This window comes from Pelobates fuscus, chromosome 1 (assembly GCF_036172605.1).
Source record: "Pelobates fuscus isolate aPelFus1 chromosome 1, aPelFus1.pri, whole genome shotgun sequence".
Classification (NCBI taxonomy): Eukaryota; Metazoa; Chordata; class Amphibia; order Anura; family Pelobatidae; genus Pelobates; species Pelobates fuscus.
The window spans coordinates 224839504-224860891 of NC_086317.1; the positions used below are offsets into that span (position 1 = coordinate 224839504).

At 43.8% G+C, this 21388-nt stretch overlaps 1 protein-coding gene across 1 annotated transcript; it reads right to left on the reverse strand.

Moving 5' to 3' along the window:
• Positions 1–15521: 15521 nt before the first annotated feature.
• Positions 15522–17624, reverse strand: LOC134611105 (tigger transposable element-derived protein 1-like). Its single transcript, XM_063454719.1, has 2 exons — positions 17552–17624; positions 15522–17335 (listed from the first exon to the last, which is right to left on the reverse strand). Exons 1-2 carry the CDS (start codon positions 17622–17624, stop codon positions 15522–15524), a joined length of 1887 nt encoding a protein of 628 aa, XP_063310789.1.
• Between the last annotated feature and the right edge of the window lie 3764 nt (positions 17625–21388).

Sequence of the window (21388 nt, forward strand, 5' to 3'; positions counted from 1 at the left end):
CATGCATATGTTTGGGTTTTTTTTGAACATTCTGTTTTTTAGCTGGGCAGGGGTAGGGAGGCATGCAAAAGTTAGAATGCTAGTTTATATTAGATACATAATGTGTTTCTGCTAGCACTGCAAGCTTCCCCTTTTTTCCACCACAGACTTTCTGATCTGTGCTGTACCATGTCCAGTCAGAGGAGTCTTTTTGACAAGCCTTGTGGACAATTCGCACATTTGCGTATTACAGCACAGTGGGAAGTTTACGAACGGCAAGCGCCAGGGCCAGATAATAAACCCATCAGGCTGATTCCAAAATCTTATTAACAGAAAACAATAAAACAGTCATACCTCCCAAGTGCCATTGATCTGGTGGAGATAGTGCTGGAGGGAAACTCACAGGATGCATATATAAAAATAAATATACCCTTTGTTAATCTCTAAACCAAACCCATGCCCTCCTAAATTGACATCCTTGACATTGGTGGATAGGGTAAAAAGAGGTGAGTTTGAGATGTAATGAGGGCTATTCACGAATAGACAAACTTTGGTTAAGATGACCGATATCTGACCAAAATGGCAATGCTAACATTTGCTAAAGTGAAATCAAGTCAAAATTCAGGGTCCAAACGCCTAAATCTGCCCCATTCAGCTGGATGAAGTCAGTGTCTGGTTTAAATGGGTTTAGCATGCAAATCCTATATAAAGTTTGTGGTCGGTTAATATCGTATAGTGAAATACCTTGTGATTGGAATTAAGTCGGTGTGGTGTGCCGGAACCGACGTAGAGGGTAGGCCTGAAAAAGAGGGCCCCCCTGAATGAATTGTATAAGAGGGAGAGGTGGGTGGGGTGAACAGCGTGCGTACGGCAGGTAGGAAGGGGGGGGAGTAGCGTTTATATGGAACGCTTAACTCCTCCCACAAATACAGGCCTTACGGCCTTAAACTTGTGGTCGGTTAATATCGTATAGTGAAATACCTTGTGATTGGAATTAAGTCGGTGTGGTGTGCCGGAACCGACGTAGAGGGTAGGCCTGAAAAAGAGGGCAAAAGGAAATGCCAGAAAAAACACACTTATAGCACTATATAAAATCCGTTGTCTTGCTACTCATGCGTTGGGAATGTTCCTGTATGAAATAGCCGATTCCTAGTGCCTCTAATAGTTTGTTCCGGCGTACTGCTACTGGATGTCGTGCTTATAGAATGGATGTGAAAAATAGGAGCCCGTGGTCCTACTTACTCTAATGACAGGAGTGTGAATGTAGAATCGTATTTAGAAGTAGTTAGGGAATGATTAGTAGGTCAAGTGTCTTGATTGTCTGGTTCGAATGTTGACGTGACGCGGTGTAGTGTTTGTACCTTCTTAAATTTTCCTTGGGGAGACATGACTTACCTGTCTGATTAGTTGTGATCGTGGAGTTGTAGGGTTCCCGAACCCTTGTATGGTTGCAGGCACATAGATTTAAGACCTGGTTGTGTGGCGCGAATGCTGTTTTAGGGAGTCTGATACTGCCCGGTATTCCCATCTGTGTACGTACGTTACTGTAGAGCGATAAACCAATTATCTTTTGATATCTTGTGTAAAAAATGGGGTATGGTTTGAAAGGCTTGTCAGAAACGTGTATGTCAGTTCGGAATAGTGCGATCGTGTGCGTATGAAGGTTTGAATAAAAGGTGGCAAAAATGTAGAAAAGACTACAGGGTGATCAGTATGCCTGTGGAAGACATGCTCCACTGATTCTTGGAAGAATGTCACGATTCTGTTATATGTATCTTAGAGCACACGAATAATGTTCTAGATGATAACTTGTGTCGAGCCCCAACAGCCGAGTGACCGGAAGGGGATGCTAAAATGCGGATTATGCTTGAGAGATGTGAGTTGGGTGAGGTACGAGACTGAGCGACTCTTGGATAGTCAGCCCTAATAGATACGAAAATGCTGCAATCCCTCGTCCGACGTTGCCTTTGTAGGACATCCTGAAAAAGAACATGACAACAACAATGAACTCAAATAACAACAACACGGTTAAGTAAAATAGAACTGGCTGGCTAACTAGTGCCGAAGCGAAAAGCTCACTACCCCGTGACAAGTGAGGCCCTGCTAGTAGCCAAGCGGCTGGTGAGAGGCTCTACCCCTGATTTGGGCGTGGGGCTCGAGCCACTAGCGTGGTGGCGGGGTGGTGGCCTCTCGGTGACAATGACAATAAAGATCCAAAAACATGTGGCCGTGTCAGGTGAGGCCCTAACTATAAACCCGATAGGTGGGTGAATGCGAGGCACTAACTATGATTTGGGCCGAGGGGCGAAAATCTCCGTGTTGAGATTGGGGAGTTGGCCTCGCGGGACCAGCTACGTTGTACAGCTGAGGCCAGCTCCTAACCCTAGATAGTCAGTTCTCTGACCCTAGACAGGGGCTTGATAAGGGGGTAACGTAACGTGTTCGGTAACCCAAGTTGTGGATAATGATAGGTACCCGGAGATTCCCAGACAGAGACAGAGGAAACGAAGGGAGAGGAAGGAGGAAAAAAGAAGAGGAAAGGAACTGAAGTCGAGGGAAGGAAAATAATGTGCCGTACAGTGAAGTACTATGGAGATATAGCTGATAGAACAGTATCGATAGACCCTGAGGGTGCTGAAGATTCTCGTGATGGATACTAAATAAACCTGACAGGAGATGAAAGAAGGTGTTGTGCAGCTGACGGAGAGAGGAGGGTGAAATTTAGCAAGGTAGTGAGTAACAAACGAATGTTACGGGTAGTGAGTACGAATGAAGAGTTGTCGAGTGGAGCCGTGGCCTGATGAGGCAAGGCAGGAATCAAGCCCCCGTACCCCAAAACCCAATCGTGTAACAACGTGGCCTAGTAGAGGCAGTTGTTTGGAAACAAAACGAAAGTAAACCTGATGGAAACAGGTGACAATCGTTTGACTAAAGGCCAATTGCGTAACAATTGTAGGAAATGTAAACGAAAACACATTTATACCTGTTAGAAACAGGCGACAATAGCGAACCAGTAATTGTCTACTGATAGCAGATGACAACAATAGTAATTGTGAAACTAAAGTAACATTTGATTGTCACCTTCAATTACACGTATGGAAAACATTTACCTGAAAGTCTTGCCTGCACAGTATAACTTACAGAGTAGTCCCCCCAACGAGGGTATTACATAAATTACTACCCTAGCCAAAGCAGGGAGTAATAGGACAGGCAGTCCAATAACAGTGAAAGAATGGTTATCCACATGGTGAAGCGGCTGAATAATAGATAACCTTAGTTATAACATTAATATTTGCGAGCTTACGTAATCGTAATTGAGACAGGCAAATGTACTGTAAGCTGATCAGTCTGTCAGGATCGGGACAGGGATCCAACACGCAGAGTACAAACAGGTGGTAGGTACGTATACCGGACCTTAGAATGGCCGGACTTAACGTAAGTAGCAAGTAGAGAATAGTCAGAGACAAGCCGAGGTCAAGGGAACGAGAGGACAGGTAAGCGAGGGACAAGCCGAGTCAAAGGGTAACAGAGATAAACAGGGTAGTACAAACAAGCCGAGTCAGAACCAAAGAGACAACTAGAATACAAGAGCGCTGAGTGACTAGACAGGCTAGAACCACGACAGGGCAATGAGCAGATGCCGAAAGCCTTACTTTATACCTTGATTCTAGAGGGTAATCACGCCCCCGGCGAGTCCTGATTAGTGCTCGGGACTTGACTGACAGGTCGACCCGGGTTGGCGTCATGACGTCGACTACTGAGCGTCGCGTCATATAAGGAAGTGGATCCCTCGCGGTCGGCTTGTAAATGGCCGAGAGGACCGCGAGGAACGGAGGAAACAACCCCTCCGGGAGGATAAACGTCTAAGTCTCTCACCTCCTCTGAGGCAGAGACTACAGGTACCCTGACAGTACCCCCCCTCTCAGAAACGCCCACCGGGCGGAATGAACCGGGACGAGACGGAAAACGGGAGTGAAAAGCCCTGCGGAGGCGAGGAGCATGTACATCCTCCTGAGGAACCCAAGTCCTCTCCTCAGGACCATATCCCTTCCAGTCAATAAGATATTGTAACTTCCCCCGGGAGATTCGAGAATCGATGATGGAGTTGATTTCATACTCCTCCTGACCCTCAACCTGCACAGAGCGAGGGGAGGATATAGTGGAGGAAAATCTGTTACAGACTAACGGTTTCAGTAAGGAAACATGAAAGGAGTTAGGAATGCGTAAGGCAGCTGGAAGAGCTAAGCGATACGCAACTGGGTTAATTCGAGCCAGAACCCTGTAAGGGCCAATGTAACGAGGAGCGAATTTCATAGAAGGGACCTTTAAACGACTGTTTCTTGTACTCAACCATACCCTATCACCTGGAACAAAAACCGGAGCCGCCCTTCTGTGCTTATCAGCGTGTTTCTTGAACAACATGGAATTATGTAGGAGAATTTGTCGAGTCTGATCCCACAACTTATTCAAATTGGCAACATGAACATCAACCGACGGTACCCCTTGGGAAGGAGAAACCGAGGGAAGAATGGAAGGGTGAAAGCCATAATTCATGAAGAAGGGGCTGGAACGAGTAGAATCACAAACGAGATTATTGTGTGCAAACTCCGCCCAAGGAATCAAACCGACCCAATCGTCCTGGTGTTCAGAAACAAAACAACGCAAATATTGTTCAATCTTTTGATTGGTACGTTCAGCAGCTCCGTTAGACTGAGGGTGATAGGCAGAAGAAAAATTCAATTTGATGCCAAGTTGAGAACAGAAGGATCTCCAAAAACGTGAAACGAATTGGGAGCCTCTATCGGAAACAATTTCGGAAGGTATCCCATGTAAGCGAAAAATCTCTCTCGCGAATATCTCCGCCAATTCAGGAGAAGTCGGGAGTTTAGTTAAGGGCACGAAATGAGCCATCTTAGTAAACCTATCAACCACCGTGAGGATCACCGTCTGTTTTTTTGAAACAGGCAAATCTACAATGAAGTCCATAGCCAAACAGGACCATGGTCTCTCTGGAATGTTCAAGGGATGTAACAAACCACATGGAAGCGTATGAGGTTGCTTAGTCTTCATACAGACCTCACATGCTCCGATGAAATCCCTAATATCCTTTCGTAAAGAAGGCCACCAGAAATCTTTAGAGATCAAGGAACATGTCTTGCGAATACCCGGGTGCCCAGCCGCCTTACTGTTGTGAAAACACTGTAAGAGTTCCAGTTGGAGTTCAGGAGGAACGAAATGCCTTGCCCCAGGGGTCTGTCTAGGAGCCAGATGTTGCAAGCTCATGATCTGACCAAGCAACGGAGAGTGAATCTTAAGACTCGTGTTGGCGATAATATTGCCCCTGGGTACTATAGAAGACAAAACCGGCTCAGATATGGCAGAAGGTTCATATTGGCGAGACAAAGCCTCGGCTTTAGAATTCTTAGAACCAGGTCTATAAGTGAGTACGTAATTGAAATGCGTGAGGAATAAAGACCAACGCGCTTGCCTGGACGACAAGCGCTTGGCCTCCCCAATATAGGACAAGTTCTTGTGGTCTGTCAAAATAGTAACAGGATGTAAGGTGCCCTCCAATAAATGTCTCCACTCCTTTAAAGCCATGATAACTGCTAGTAGTTCCCTGTCACCAATGTCATATCTGCTCTCAGGACCTGATAGTTTCTTGGAAAAAAAAACACATGGATGTAAGGGCTTATCCACACCTAACCTTTGGGACAGGATGGCACCTATACCTGTCTCTGAGGCGTCTACCTCGAGTAGGAAAGGCAGGGTCGTATCAGGGTGAACCAAAATTGGTGCAGAAGCAAACAATTCCTTGAGTGTTTTGAAAGCAAAAAGGGCTTCAGTAGACCAGTTCTTAGTGTCAGCCCCCTGTCTGGTCATATTGGTAATAGGAGCAATAACTGAAGAGTAACCTTTAATGAAGCGCCTATAATAGTTGGAGAATCCAATAAACCTCTGAATGGCCTTGAGACCCCTGGGTAAAGGCCAATCCAAAATGGACTGGAGCTTATCCGGGTCCATCTTAAACCCTTCCCCAGAAATCACATAACCAAGAAAATTTATCTGGGATTGGTCAAAGCTGCATTTCTCCAATTTGCAATACAGGCCATGTTGAAGAAGCTTGCACAATACCCTTCTGACTTGTCTGTGGTGAGTCTCAATCTCTCTAGAGTGTATAAGTATATCATCCAGATATACAATAACGCAGTCATGTTGAAATTCCCTAAGAACTTCATTGATTAGGTCCTGAAATACTGCCGGTGCATTACAGAGACCAAAAGGCATTACTGTGTATTCATAGTGCCCATAGCGGGTATTGAACGCCGTCATCCACTCATGTCCCTGCTGAATTCTCACCAAGTTATACGCCCCTCTGAGATCTAACTTGGTGAAAATCTTGGAGCCTTTTAGACGATCAAAGAGCTCGGTAATCAAAGGAATAGGGTAGGCATTTCTAATGGTTATTTTGTTCAAACCTCGATAATCAATGCACGGTCTTAGTGTACCATCCTTCTTCTTAACAAAAAAAAACCCAGCCCCGGCAGGGGAGGGGGATCTCCTAATGAATCCTTTTTCAAGGTTCTCACGAATGTACTCCTCTAAGACTAAGTTCTCTTTAGTGGACAAAGGATATACATTACCCCTGGGGGGCATAGTACCAGGTAGTAGATTAATCTTACAATCAAAAGACCTGTGAGGAGGTAACGTATCAGCATTCTTTTTGTCAAATACTGCCTTTAAATCCAGGTACAGAGGCGGTATTTGTACCCCTGTAGAGTAGGTAGAATTAATCGGTGTGTTAACTGCGCAAAGTGGTGACACTGTCCGTAGGCACCTGTCCTGACAACCCTGACACCAAGAGACTATCTCCCCTAATTCCCAATCAATAATAGGGTTATGTTTTTTTAGCCAAGGGTACCCCAGGACTATGGGAACAGATGGAGACAAAATAAGCAATAAAGATATGTCTTCCTCGTGTAAGATACCAACAGTTAATTTAACGGGTATGGTTTCACGAAAAATCACAGGCTCAACCAAAGGTCTACCATCTATGGCCTCAACGGCCAAGGGTGTCTCCCTTAACTGGGATGGGATAGTGTGTTTAGTAACAAAAACTTGGTCGATAAAGTTCTCAGCAGCTCCGGAATCTATCAATGCCATAGTTTCTAATACTCCCTTCTCCCAAGTTAAAGAAACGGGTAGTAGAAGCCTGTGATCTTTATAATTATGATTAGAGGACAAAATAGAAACACCCAAGGCCTGTCCTCTAGAGAAACTTAGGTGCGAGCGTTTCCCGAGCGACTAGGACAATTTAGGCGTAAATGGCCTCTGGCTCCACAGTACATACAAAACCCCTCCCTTCTCCTGTACTGTCTCTCCTCTTCTGAGAGACGAGTATTGCCTATCTGCATAGGTTCTGGAAGAAGTGAGGTTGTGGATTCAGAACTTTGAAATGAAGGGGCTAGTTTAAAGGAAGGTCTACGGTTTCTCTCTCGAGTGTTCTGCCTCTCTCTTAAACGTTCATCAATGCGAGAAATAAAAGAAATTAAATCCTCCAAATTTTCAGGAAGCTCTCTAGTAGCAACCTCGTCAAGGATTATGTCTGATAACCCGTTTCAAAATACATCTATATAAGCCTGTTCATTCCACTTAACTTCTGCCGCCAAGGACCTGAACTCTAGTGCATAATCCACAAGTGTTCGGTCTTCTTGTCTAAGGCGCAACAGTAATCTAGCTGCATTGACCTTTCTACCTGGAGGGTCAAAAGTTCTTCTGAAAGCAGCTACAAAGGCATTATAATTGTATACTAACGGATTATCATTCTCCCACAATGGATTGGCCCATCTCAAAGCTTTCTCGACAAGTAATGTGATAATAAATCCAACCTTCGCCCTATCTGTGGGATAGGAGCGGGGTTGTAATTCGAAATGGATACCTATTTGGTTTAAGAAACCACGACACTTCTCTGGAGAACCAGCATAACGTACAGGTGGAGTGATACGGGAAGAAGCACCTACAGTGGCTACCTCTAGACCTGAACTCACAGGAGAGATAGAAGTATTACGCATCTCCTCTGGTTGATTACTAGAGCGAGATAGTAACGCCTGTAGTGCTAGAGCCATCTGGTCCATTCTGTGATCCATGGCGTCGAACCTAGAGTCAGAAGGACCAACCTGAGTGTTTGTACCTGCAGGATCCACTGGCCCTGTCGTAATGTCAGGATCGGGACAGGGATCCAACACGCAGAGTACAAACAGGTGGTAGGTACGTATACCGGACCTTAGAATGGCCGGACTTAACGTAAGTAGTAAGTAGAGAATAGTCAGAGACAAGCCGAGGTCAAGGGAACGAGAGGACAGGTAAGCGAGGGACAAGCCGAGTCAAAGGGTAACAGAGATAAACAGGGTAGTACAAACAAGTCGAGTCAGAACCAAAGAGACAACTAGAATACAAGAGCGCTGAGTGACTAGACAGGCTAGAACCACGACAGGGCAATGAGCAGATGCCGAAAGCCTTACTTTATACCTTGATTCTAGAGGGTAATCACGCCCCCGGCGAGTCCTGATTAGTGCTCGGGACTTGACTGACAGGTCGACCCGGGTTGGCGTCATGACGTCGACTACTGAGCGTCGCGTCATATAAGGAAGTGGATCCCTCGCGGTCGGCTTGTAAATGGCCGAGAGGACCGCGAGGAACGGAGGAAACAACCCCTCCGGGAGGATAAACGTCTAAGTCTCTCACCTCCTCTGAGGCAGAGACTACAGGTACCCTGACACAGTCTGAGTCAACCGTGATTTAAACACCAACGGAATTACCTACAACGTAAGACCACAATAAATAAAAAACATTTGAAGACCTGTTTAAACCATGTTATTAATGTATCACACCGGTGTTTGGTTGCAGCCAAACAGTGAAACTGACGGTTACAGAAAATTGCAAAATCGCTAAGGAAAACGCTGAAATCCCAATTATACCGACTGAATAAAGGTCGCAATGTAATAGGTGCAAATGTGAGAAGAAAAACTATGGAAGTGGTACCTGCAACAAACATAGTTTCGCATAAATATACAGACATAATTGATAATAATTACCAAAAACAAATAGTCTGCTGAAATGTAACCTGATTGCCGGTCTCATACGAATCGTGTTGTCTGTGAGTGTCAAGCATTCATGAGTTAGACCATTAGTGAGCTTGAGCGTATAAAATATGGGTCGTGACTTGCACAGGTGTTGCATGGCGGGAATAGCCCGAACGAGGCTATTCCCACTGATTACCTGAACGTTCGTTTGTATGTCGGTTCGATACCCCATCGTGTAACAACGTGGCCTTGCCGAGGCAGTTGTTTGAAATGTGGACGAAACTTAATTGTACCTGATAGAAATAGGCGACAATAGCGAACTAGTGATTGTCTAATGATGACACCTGGAGACAAAACAAGCCAGTAATTGATTGGCGATAGAATGCTGTCATGAACCTGAAATCAAGGTGCAGTTAAAAAAAAAAAAAAAGGACACCCTACAATCTAGGCCTCTAAACGGAATCAAATTATGCCGAACATGTAAAAGTAATGCAGTTGGTCATAGGAGTAGAAGATGGTAGGGAATATCTATCGTGAATCCCGTGATATTACATATAGAATAATAACCAAAGGTCCTGTGCGTACAAAAGAGACTAAGGACATTAACCAAAATTCCCTATAAGGTGACAACCCTAACATAGTAGTATAGATGGAGGGAAAATGGTGAAGGAATGAAGGGTGTTACAGGAGTTTAGGATGTTGGTTGCGAGATAGTGCGTTGATTATTACGTGGAACGAGTAGTCGAGTGACGCCGTGGCCTGACGCGGCAAGGCGAGTAAACAACCTTTGTATGTTAACAACCCCTGTATGTTAATTATAAATTAATGGAGTACCTCTGGGCAATTTAGCAAGAATATGCCAAAGTGATAATGTTGATTGAGATTGTCGAACGGCAAATAGCCCGAACGCGGCTATTTGCCGATTACCTTGGAGGAGGAGCGGAAGAACGGAGAGGACGCCGGGGACCGGAAGAGCGAGGACCGGAAGTTCGGCTGTCACGGGGACGAGGTGAACAGCGTGCGTACGGCAGGTAGGAAGGGGGGGGAGTAGCGTTTATATGGAACGCTTAACTCCTCCCACAAATACAGGCCTTACGGCCTTAAACATATGATAAGGAAATTTTACAAAGTATCAATTTTAAGCAAAAATTAGGATTGAAAGCATTCGGTAGCATTATCCGTTACCATTCACTTGTTTTATGTAAGTGAACAATAATTATCCGTACTATTTGCCTAATGATCGCAAATAGCTTGACTACTTGCACTGCGTGGATAACAGGAAACTCCTGGTACCAGAATCACTACAGTACGCTGTAAAGGTTATGGTACTTGGAGAGTTACTTTAAAATTTGTTATACCTCACCCCCCCCCCCCCTCACCTTTACTCCTGATTTGTCTACTAATGTATGGTACAAAAGTATGGTTAAGGTACTATGTGGTTCCATTGAAATTAAATGGTATTACTTGAGTAATAGAGCAGAAAGACTTATCTAACAAATTAAAAGACAAGAAAAAAATGTCTCTAAAATAATGGATAAGGATAAAATCATTTTTCTATTATACACTCTGTAATCAGCCTACTACAATATCCTTTACTAAAATAAAGGAGTGCTTTGCAAATTTTAAATGCTCAAACTGAACCCCTCACAACTGGATGCCCTGAATAAAGAAGTTAAAATAGCAATTGAAAAACTCAAATTAAAGAAGTTACCAGGCCCTGATGGCTACAGTAATTTGTTTTTAAACCTACATAAGGATAATATAGGGCAGAATTAACCAGTCTTAAATTGCTTCATCATAGGGGGAGGGGCGGGGGTTCCAAAGGAAATGTTAGTCAAATATAGTGATGTACCGAACTGTTGGCCGGCGAATAGTTCCCGGCGAACATAGCATGTTCGCGTCCGCCACCGTGGGCGAACACATGCGGTGTTCGGTCCGCCCCCTATTCGTCATCATTGAGTAAACTTTGACCCTGTACCTCACAGTCAGCAGACACATTACAGCCAATCAGCAGCACACCCTCCCTAGCAGACCCTCCCACCTACTGGACAGCATCCATTTTAGATTAATTCGGAAGCTGCAACCATTTTTTTTTTTTCAATTTATTATTTTTTTTTTTAGTGCATATAAATGTTACAAGTAGATACTACCCCCAGACACTCTGTGTTACTGCAGATACTCCCTCCAGACACCCTGTGTTACTGCAGATACTCCCCCCAGACACTCTGTGTTACTGCAGATACTCCCTCCAGACACTGACACAGAGCAGAATAGGGACTGTTCCCCCTACATAGGGTCACTTGGCAGATATGGATTGACACCTATCCTAAGGATCCCTGATAAACACTGACACGGAGCCCTCCATGGGTAAAGATGGATTAATTTTTTTTTGTGCTCGGGTTTTTTATTTTATTTTTAAGTTTGACGGGTATGATGGCTTTTTATTTGGCCTTTTTTGGGGCTAAAAAAAATGAAGATTTTAGAAGAATAGTAAGTAGAATTTTACTTTACAGGGTAGTAATTTTATTCCCCCTTCACTATTTTTTAGGGTGAGGGGGGTAGGTAGGGGCTTTTTTATTTGGCTGTGTGACTAGGGGCTTGGGGACACACACTGCATACACTATACACACACTGCACACACTATACACACAATATACACACACACTGTACACACTATACACACACTGTACACACTATACACACTCACTATACACACAATATACACACACTTTACACACTATACACACACTGCATAAACATACATTTAAAAAAAAATTGCAGCTGTTTTTTACATTTCAAAGTTGGGGAGGGGGGTGCCAAATAAAGGATCCGCCCCGGGTGCCAAATGCTCCAGGTACGCCCCTGTATAGAGGGGAGCCATGTTACTCTGTATATAGAGAGGAGCCATGTTTACACTGTATATAGAGGGGAGCCATGTTACTCTGTATATAGAGGGGAGCCATGTTACTCTGTATATAGAGGGGAGCCATGTTACTCTGTATATAGAGGGGAGCCATGTTACTCTGTATATAGAGGGGAGCCATGTTACACTGTATATAGAGGGAGCCATGTTACTCTGTATATAGAGGGAGCCATGTTTACACTGTATATAGAGGGGAGCCATGTTACTCTGTATATAGAGGGAGCCATGTTTACTCTGTATATAGAGGACTGTTTGCGGTGCGTTAAACGGGGAGTTTGGTCTGTCACTGTGAAGCGGGCGTAACCCTTACACTACCTGATCGATACAACATCATACCTGATGTTTTAAAGCACGTTATTCCAAACAATTTAGGAATGTTAGGTGATTTATGCCCTTTATGGATTAAAAGCAGACTCTGCATCAACTGTGTAATTTTCCATGGGAGTTTTGCCATGGATCCCCCTCCGGCATGCCACAGTCCAGGTGTTAGTCCCCTTGAAACAACTTTTCCATCACTTTTGTGGCCAGAAAGAGTCCCTGTTGATTTTAAAATTCGCCTGCCCATTGAAGTCAATGGCGGTTCGCCGGTTCGCGAACATTTGAGGAAGTTCGCGTTCGCCGTTCGTGAACCGAAAATTTCGGGTTCGCGACAACACTAGTCAAATATACTACCTATACCCAAAACATATAAAGTGACTATGAAAAGATCGAAGTATCACACAATTGCACTTTTGAATGCAGACATTAAAATTATAATGAAAACGGCTGTCCGTTCTCAGAATACTCTTGCGACCCGTTTTTTCTCTCCATAAGTTTAAAGGGTAATCCAGACGTGGACCCCTTGCTCACGGTGCCTAGAGAGATATCAGCTATGCCTCACTGATGATGCCTAACAAGGCTGAAACGATCGTCTGGGGTTGCTGTATCTCTCGTGCAGAGAGAACTTGCTGGCATTTCGGATCTGGACTGCCCGTATGGGTGGGACCAGTCTGATATGCTTCAGATATGTTCTCTCTGTAATGGCACAAGATGAGCTAAAACCAGCTTGAGTTCTGAGCGGGGACCCACCGAAGGGCAGGCTATTTCAGCTGTCCGTTCTCAGAATACTCTTGCGACCCGTTTTTTCTCTACATTAAAATTATATTTTGCATTTGTGGCTTATAAAAATTAAAGCGACTATATAGCAAGCAGATTTGCTCAGATTATAGATGGCCTTAAAAAACGACCCTTTAGGGGGGGGGGGGAGCCTGGATGCAGAGCTGATCAGACGTGCATCGACTGAGCTCCACAGACTGGGACTGATAAACTACGAATTACCGGGGCCACTCGCCAAACCGAACAGCCACCGACGACTTCCCAGATAAGGGAACGACGGTGCATCCAGGGATACCAAAATCCAGCCGTTTCGGCACTGAAAAGCTGTCGTTCAGGCTTGCGACCTACACAAACGTGGGCAGAGGAGAGGCGGCCGCTCTCCGAGCCCTATACCCGGCGGAGTGCAAATAGCTCCAAGCTGTCCCTCCCCCCCCCCCTCTGGACCGGTGGGGGTCATCCCGGTCCCCCCCAACATACCCAGCACCAACAAGCCGGTTACAAGAAGCCATCAAGCAACAAGATTAAGCAGCAACTGTCAAACTTAAAATGGCGGACAATCCTGACACACAAGCTCCTGACACAGAACTAATTGCGATGTCACTCCAGAGCACGTTTGAGCGTTTGCTCCACAACGTAGACAGGCTCTTTATAAACTTCTGGGCAAAGTTAGAGGCCCACGCCATAGAGACACCGCGTCAGAACCAAGAGCACAGCAGAGAGAAGCGGGAGGTGAGCAGGCCCCCTCAAGGCGAACTCCCACATCAAATGCCTGACACAGCGCAAACGGACCAGACAAGGCCCAAGGCCACCAGGGGCATACTACCCCGACATCTGCTGCGGAGGCTAAGAATCCACCGCCGCTGGCGGCAACGCTACAGCAGGAGCACCGGCTGTCCCTTACATCAAAGAGACTTGGCCTCGAGACAGAGGACCCGAACCTCTAACCCTGCGATGCTGCTCTTCACCCCGACCCAGAGCTGGAGGGAATTCAAGCCCAGCTTCCACATGGCACAACCCATGGACAGCCTTTATTCCCCCCCAAGTCTGGGCATCGGCTGACGCTGGACTCTCTGACCAAGCCACCCTTATTCTGACACCAACATGTTAGAGAATAAGGCGTAAAGTATTTTCTGTTCCATTTTTTGTGTTTCATTTACATTTTTCTAAGACCTCAGCTTCTGAATCAGCTTCTAACAAGCAAAGCATGTTGATTTTTTCTAAGTTTATAGCACACTAGAAGTTTTCGAAGGTTTATCAGCTGCCTAGCATTATCTATAACAGTTATTTGGCATAAGTAGCAAATCAGTCCTTATAAAACATGTACTCTCTCAAGCGATGCCACATAGTATAGTCAGATATTGACCCATGTTTTCTCTTCAACATCATGCTTGTACCACACACCTGATACTACACTACAGATAATAAACTTCTAGCTTGCTTAGCATGCACCACACATGTAGAACACTATCTTACACAACCATCACAGTCAGAAGGAAAAGCTTACATTTTATATGCTATGTTTATCCCATGTCTATATTCCCTCTGAACAAAACAAAAATTGTGCTGTCTATTCATGTGCCACGATTACGTGTATTACACCTGTTACCACACTGCTTGCGACGGCTTTTGTGGCTGAGTAAGCAAACTGTTAAACTTTGCACAAAATAAAATAAAGAATTAAAAAAAAAAATACCTTTATAGTATACAATAGAAAAAAAATAGTGAACCAAAAAATAAAATGAATATTTAATTAATAAAAGCATTTCTATGCTCCCCATTGCAATTATAAAGTGTAATATAAGTGATTTAAAGATCGAGAACTAGGTGAAATCAGAAATACACCAGATTAAGGATTTACTAGATCATCACCACATCACTCAATCCTTTGAGCACTTGCAGAAAACGTATGGGTCCTTAAGAAAGCAGTTATTTACTTATATAAGAGTTAAATCTTATATTCAAAAACATCTGGTATATATACCATAAAAAAAAAAAAATCAAGATTTTGGTCAGCTGATATTAATAAAATTACCCATTTCTTTAAAATTAAAATTGACTGGAGACGAGCCACAGGAAATATAAAATATATCCAGAACATTCAAACATTTGCTGGAGATGTAACATAGTTTCAGCAGATTTTATGCATATATAATGGTCTTGCAGTCCCATCTCTCTTTTGGCAAATGATGGAAAACAAATAATAATACAGTGATACCTCGGTTCACGAACTTAATTCGTGAACTGACTCTGGTCGCGAACCGAATTGGTCGTGAACCGAGGCACATTTTCCCATAGGGTTCAATGTAAATCCGGTTAATCCGTGCTGACTTTTTTTGGGGGGTTTTTGAAGCCCAAAAATATGAAACAAATGACAATACACATTAGTAAAGTACAGTATACTGTAGTTATTTATTAAGAGAGGACAGTAAGGTGGGAGGCAGTTATTGTTTGGGGGGAGAGTCCCCCTCCATAAGGACATCAGGGAGATCTTCTTCAGGGGTTTCCTCTCTCCTTTGTCTCCTAGCTGCAGGCTCAGTTTGTCTGAAAAATCTGTCCAATGTCACTTGTCTCTTTCTGCGCTGCATAACCCTCCGGAAATGAGAGACCACATTATCATTCATGAGATTTAACACTCTGTTTGTGACAGTAATGTTGGGGTGGTGCTTTTCAAAGAAATCATGGCACTCATTCCATTTTTGCATAATGGATTTTATGGCATCACTGCTAACCTCCTCCCTTTCTTCTTCCTCCTCAGTGGAATGCTCCTCAAGAAGTGCCTTCTGCTGCTCACTGTGGAGTTCATAAAGTTCTTCCGTGGTCAGCTCCTCCCTATGTTCCTCAACAAGCTCTTCCACATCAGCACCATCAACGTCCAGACCCATATTCTTGCCCATGGACACAATTTCCTCCACTACCTCTGCATCAGACCCTTCTAAGTCATGTTCACGTTCAGCGACACATTCTGGCCACAGTTTCCTCCAGGCTGAATTTAGGGTTCGGGAAGTGACCTCTTCCCAGGCTTTGTCAATGAGGTTAATGCAGTGGACAACATTGAAATGTTTCTTCCAGAATTCTTTCAAAGTCAAGGATGTCTCTTTAGTGACATTAAAACACCTAGTGAAGAGCGCCTTTGTGTACAGCTTCTTAAAGTTGCAGATGACTTGCTGGTCCATGGGCTGCAGAAGTGGTGTTGTGTTGGGGGGGAGGAACTTTACCTTGATGAAGTCATACTCAGCATCCATATCATCCACCAAGGCTGGAGGGTGTGCTGGGGCATTGTCCATCAGAAGAAGGCACCTTTCAGGCAGCTGGTTATCAGAAAGATATTTTCTGACGGTGGGTGCAAACACCTCGTGCAGCCATTCCATAAACAATTGCCTTGTGACCCAAGCTTTGGCATTGGCTCTCCACATGACGGGCAGTCTGGCCTTGTTCACATTTTGTTCCCTAAATGCACGAGGGGTCTGAGAATGGTACACCAGTAGTGGTTTAATTTTCAGATCGGCGCTTGCGTTGGCACACAGCAAAAGGGTCAATCTGTCCTTCATGGGCTTGTGCCCTGGTAGGGCCTTTTCCTCCTGTGTGATATAGGTTCTGTTCGGCATTTTTTTCCAGAAGAGCCCTGTTTCATCACAGTTGAACACTTGTTGAGGGACGTATCCTTCTGTCTTCATGAATTCTGCAAATTCTAACTTGTAAGCTTCTGCTGCGGCCTTGTCAGAACTGGAAGCCTCACCATGTCTAATCACACTGTGGATGCCAGTTCTCCTGCGGAATTTTTCAAACCACCCTCTACTGGCTTTAAATTCGTCACTTGCTGCACTTGTAGAGGGGCTTCTTTGCTGTAAATCACTGTGCAATTTCCTGGCTTTCTCACAGATCATAGCTTCACTTACACTATCACCTGCCAGCTGTTTCTCATTCAACCACACCAACAAAAGTTTTTCCACCTCTTCCAGCACTTGTGTCCTCTGCTTGGTTAACATTGTTACTCCTTTTGCAACATCAGCTCCTTTGATGGCGGCTTTGTTTTTCAGAATAGTCGAAATTGTTGACTTTGCCATCTTGTACTCCGAAGCCAGATCAGTCACACGAATACCACGGTCATGCTTTTCTATAATTTCCTTCTTCAGCTCAATGGTTATTTTCTTCACAACCTTGCTGTCACCTTTACTACTGCTGTGCACTTTCTTTTTGCCACCATGCTTGCGCTGCACATTCTTGTCACTTGCATTTCCACTTTGCACATTGTCACCTGCATTTCCACTTCGCACATTGTCACTTGCATTTCCACTTTGCACATTGTCACTTGCATTTCCACTTTGCACATTGTCACTTGCATTTCCACTTTGCACATTGTCAACTGCATTTCCACTTTGCACATTGTCAACTGCATTTCCACTTTGCACATTGTCACTTGCATTTCCACTTTGCACATTGTCACTTGCATTTCCACTTTGCACATTGTCACCTGCATTGCTGTTCTTGTCACCTTTATTGCTGCTCCGCACTTTCTTCTTTCCACTATGCTTCTTGGGAGCCATATTGGGTGTCCAGTGAACTGTACAGTATGTACTGTATGGGATAAAATACAGTATAATCACTTATAATGCTTGCAGAGTACAGTACTTCTTTCTGTGTACTGTATGTACTGTATGGGATAAAATACAGTATAATCACTTACTGTACTGTATAATGCTTGCAGAGTACTTCTTTCTGTGTACAGTATGTACTGTATGTGATAAAATACAGTATAATCACTTATAATGCTTGCAGAGTACTTCTTTCTGTGTCTCTTATTCTTGCTTCTTCTCTCCACGGTCTTCCTACAGGAAGTCCCGACCATGTGACAGCCTGAAATTAGCATTAAAATGGCCGCGGCTTGCGTTCGTGAACCGAGGCGGAGTTCGTGAACCGGAGCATATTTTTACGAACTTTTCTGTTCGTGAACCGAGTTGTTCGTGAACAGAAGCGTTCGTGAACCGAGGTATCACAGTAATTAGAAACCCTTAGAAGAAAATAAATCCCCTCGCAGAGATATTTCTACTACATCCAAAACTGAAAAACCTGACTAAGTTTACTTCTACATTGCAATAGAACATTGAATAACCAAAAACAAAACAAAACATAAATACACCTTGCTGGAAGCAAGTTAAAAATCATTTTAGGTAACAACTTACCATGGAGAGCGGGATTCAGAAAACAGTCAAAAGATAAATGGCATCCATGGATAACTCGATTATCAAAGTAAAATAAGAAGCCACTTTTAAGTATTACAATTTTAGGCTGGTAATAAAATTTAAGCATGGTGTTTACTTAGCTATCGAATCTCTGCACTTTAAAACTACCGTACACATATTACTGGCAAAGTGTTTTATGTTGTATGTGTGTTTCTTGATAGTTTTATTTATGTTTTGTACAAATAGATTAAGAAAATGCAATTGTGATTATAACATTCTGCAAAATGCTCAAAATAATGGAAAAATAAAAATAAAAAAAGGGTATTATGTTGTTCCATTTTACGCCTTCTACCTATGTCTGAGTTTCCTTCCACCTCTTTTCCAGTCTAAAAGAAGACTCAGGCTAACTGCTTCCACTCTTCCTTTCTCTGTACAGCCATAATATCTTCACTCATGGATGCTTGCCTTTCCACATTTTCTGTAAGTAAACCCAGCTAAAAATGAAGTGCACCCCTTCCCTGTGCCTTTTGTGCCGGTTGTCAGTTTTGCATCAAGACATACACATGGTGGTTCCAGCTTCATAAAAAAAGTCTCCTACATTAATGTGTATATTCTTATGGAGCAGAAGAGATTGGAAGCTTTAGCTTAGTTAAATATGGGGGCTACTTCCTAGGAAGGCTTGAAGCTTTACAGACCAGATATCCATAATGAATATCCCTACATTTCACAAATATGCACTTGCAATAAATAAATACATATACACACACAGAAAATTGGATTGCGGATAACAACCATATCCTAATCACTGACAAAACTGTCACAATGATCTTTAAAATAGTGCCTAAATAGTGATGTCCCGAACGGTTTGCTGGCAAATAGTTCCTGGCGAACATAGCGTGTTCGCGTTCGCCACGGATGGCGAACATATGCGATGTTCGGTCCGCCCCCTATTCGTCATCATTGAGTAAACTTTGACCCTGTACCTCACAGTCAGCAGACACATTCCAGCCAATCAGCAGCAGACCCTCCCTCCCAGACCCTCTCACCTCCTAGACAGCATACAATTTAGATTAATTCTGAAGCTGCATTCATTTTTTTTTGTGTTTGTGTTTATTATACATTATCCTCCATAGCCAGTAACCTGTGTTTATTATACATTATTCTCCATAGCCAGTAACCTGTGTTTATTATACATTATCCTCCATAGCCAGTAACCTGTGTTTATTATTCATTATCCCCCCATAGCCAGTAACCTGTGTTTATTATACATTATCCCCCCATAGCCAGTAACCTGTGTTTATTATACAAATGTCACCTCATCTCATGGAGCAGATTGCCTTTCTTAAGTTCAATCTGCCTAAATTGGGGTACCCTGCTCTACACTTTGACTGTAATTGAGCTTAGGGTTTCTCAACTTTCTTTCTAATTGTATAAAGTTGGTGGCGACAAAATATTTATTTTATTTCTCATTCCTCCTTATTCTTCTATTCTCTCCCCCTCCCCCCTCCCCCCCCCCCCCCCCAATACCTTAAAATCTCCCTTAATGTGGTACTGGTTTCTCCCCTCTGGCTGTGTCTGACAGCGGTGTGGCAATGCCTGCTACCTCCGCCAGCGCAGTCAGTTAACGCTAGGGCATTGTGTTTGAGCTCTGGAGGTCCGCTCCCCACGCCAAGGACCGAAGTAGTTTGGATGCTCTGCCCTGGGGATGAAACAGGTGAGTGGGTCGCCAATTGCCCACTCACTCCTCTTTACCATTTTATTTCTTTCTATTTTGCTGTTGGTGGTGGCAAAACATCTTTTTTTTCTCATTCCTCCTTATACTTCCATTCTCTCCCCCCCTCCCCAATACCTTAAAATCTCCCTTAAAGTGGTACTGGTTTCTCCCCTCTGGCTGTGTCTGACAGTGGTGTGGCAACGTCGTCTACCTCCACCAGCGCAGTCAGTTAACGCTAGGGCATTGTGTTTGAGCTCTGGAGGTCCGCTCCCCATGCCAAGGACTGAAGGAGTTTGGATGCTCTGCCCTGGGGATGAAACAGGTGAGTGGGTCACCAATTGCCCACTCACTTCTCTTTACCATTTGTGGTTACATTTTTATTTACTATCTCACTTTTTCCTTTTTCTATCTTTTTCACTTTCTTTCTTATGAATCAAATTAAATATGTGCATGCACATTCGGATCTGACATCGTCAGGGGTTGGAGAGTTCCCCAGCACAGAGGGAGTCCGGCGCTGGAGAAAGGTAAGTGGCTGAAGGGATTTTAACCCATTCATCCCAGCAGGACAGGGACCCTGAGTGTGGGCGGACCTAATGACCCTATAGTGGCAGGAAAACAAGTTTGTTGTGCTGGCACTATAGTGCTTCTTTAACTCCTCCTCTACCAGACAGCCACTAGAGCAGGGGTTCCAAACCCAGTCCTCAAGTACCCCCTACCAGTCCCGGATTTAGGGATTACCCTGTTGTGTCTAAAGTGTTTTTTGTTTTTTTCCCCAAAACACCTTAGACACAATTGAGTAATCCTTAAATCCTGTACTGTTAGGGGGAACTTGAGGACTTGGTTGGGAACCACTGCACTAAAGGGACTTCCTGTGCTCTATCAGAAATCTGTATCTATCAGATTTCTATACCTAGGTCACTTACGGTGCACCCATGTGACTGTAAGTAAAATAAAAAAATGTCACGTCACCGTAACTAAAATAAAAGGGAATAAATAAATAGGGCTAAATGCACGAACGGCATATTAAAAAAAAAGGGCACTGGTATCCACAAAAATGGGGTTTTGTCACAGTTACTTACTACACACACAGTAAAAGATATATAAAAAAATCTGATATAAAATTCTATACCCCAAGGTCTGCTAAAGCACTTGCTGATCTCAGCAGCGCGCATGTCCGCTAGCAGGCCTTGGGGTATAGAATTGTATATCATATATTTTTTTTATATATATATATATATCTTTTACTGTGTAGTAAGTAACTGACAAAACACCAGTGCCCTTTTTTCGTATGCCGTTCGTGCATTTAGCCCTATTTATTCCCTTTTATTTTACCGAATAAACTGCCGAACGGCCAGACCACATGCAATGGGAGTGTGCAGTCTGTTAACCTCCCAGAAGCTGTGGTTAACCGCAA

Excerpts from the sequence above, each read along its gene's own strand:
- LOC134611105 (XM_063454719.1), bottom strand. The coding sequence starts at position 17,624 with ATGGCTCCCAAGAAGCATAGTGGAAAGAAGAAAGTGCGGAGCAGCAAT. Across the intron at positions 17,336-17,551 it reads TGACAAGAACAGCAATGCAG|GTGACAATGTGCAAAGTGGA; the intron begins GTGACAATGTGC and ends GTGGAAATGCAG.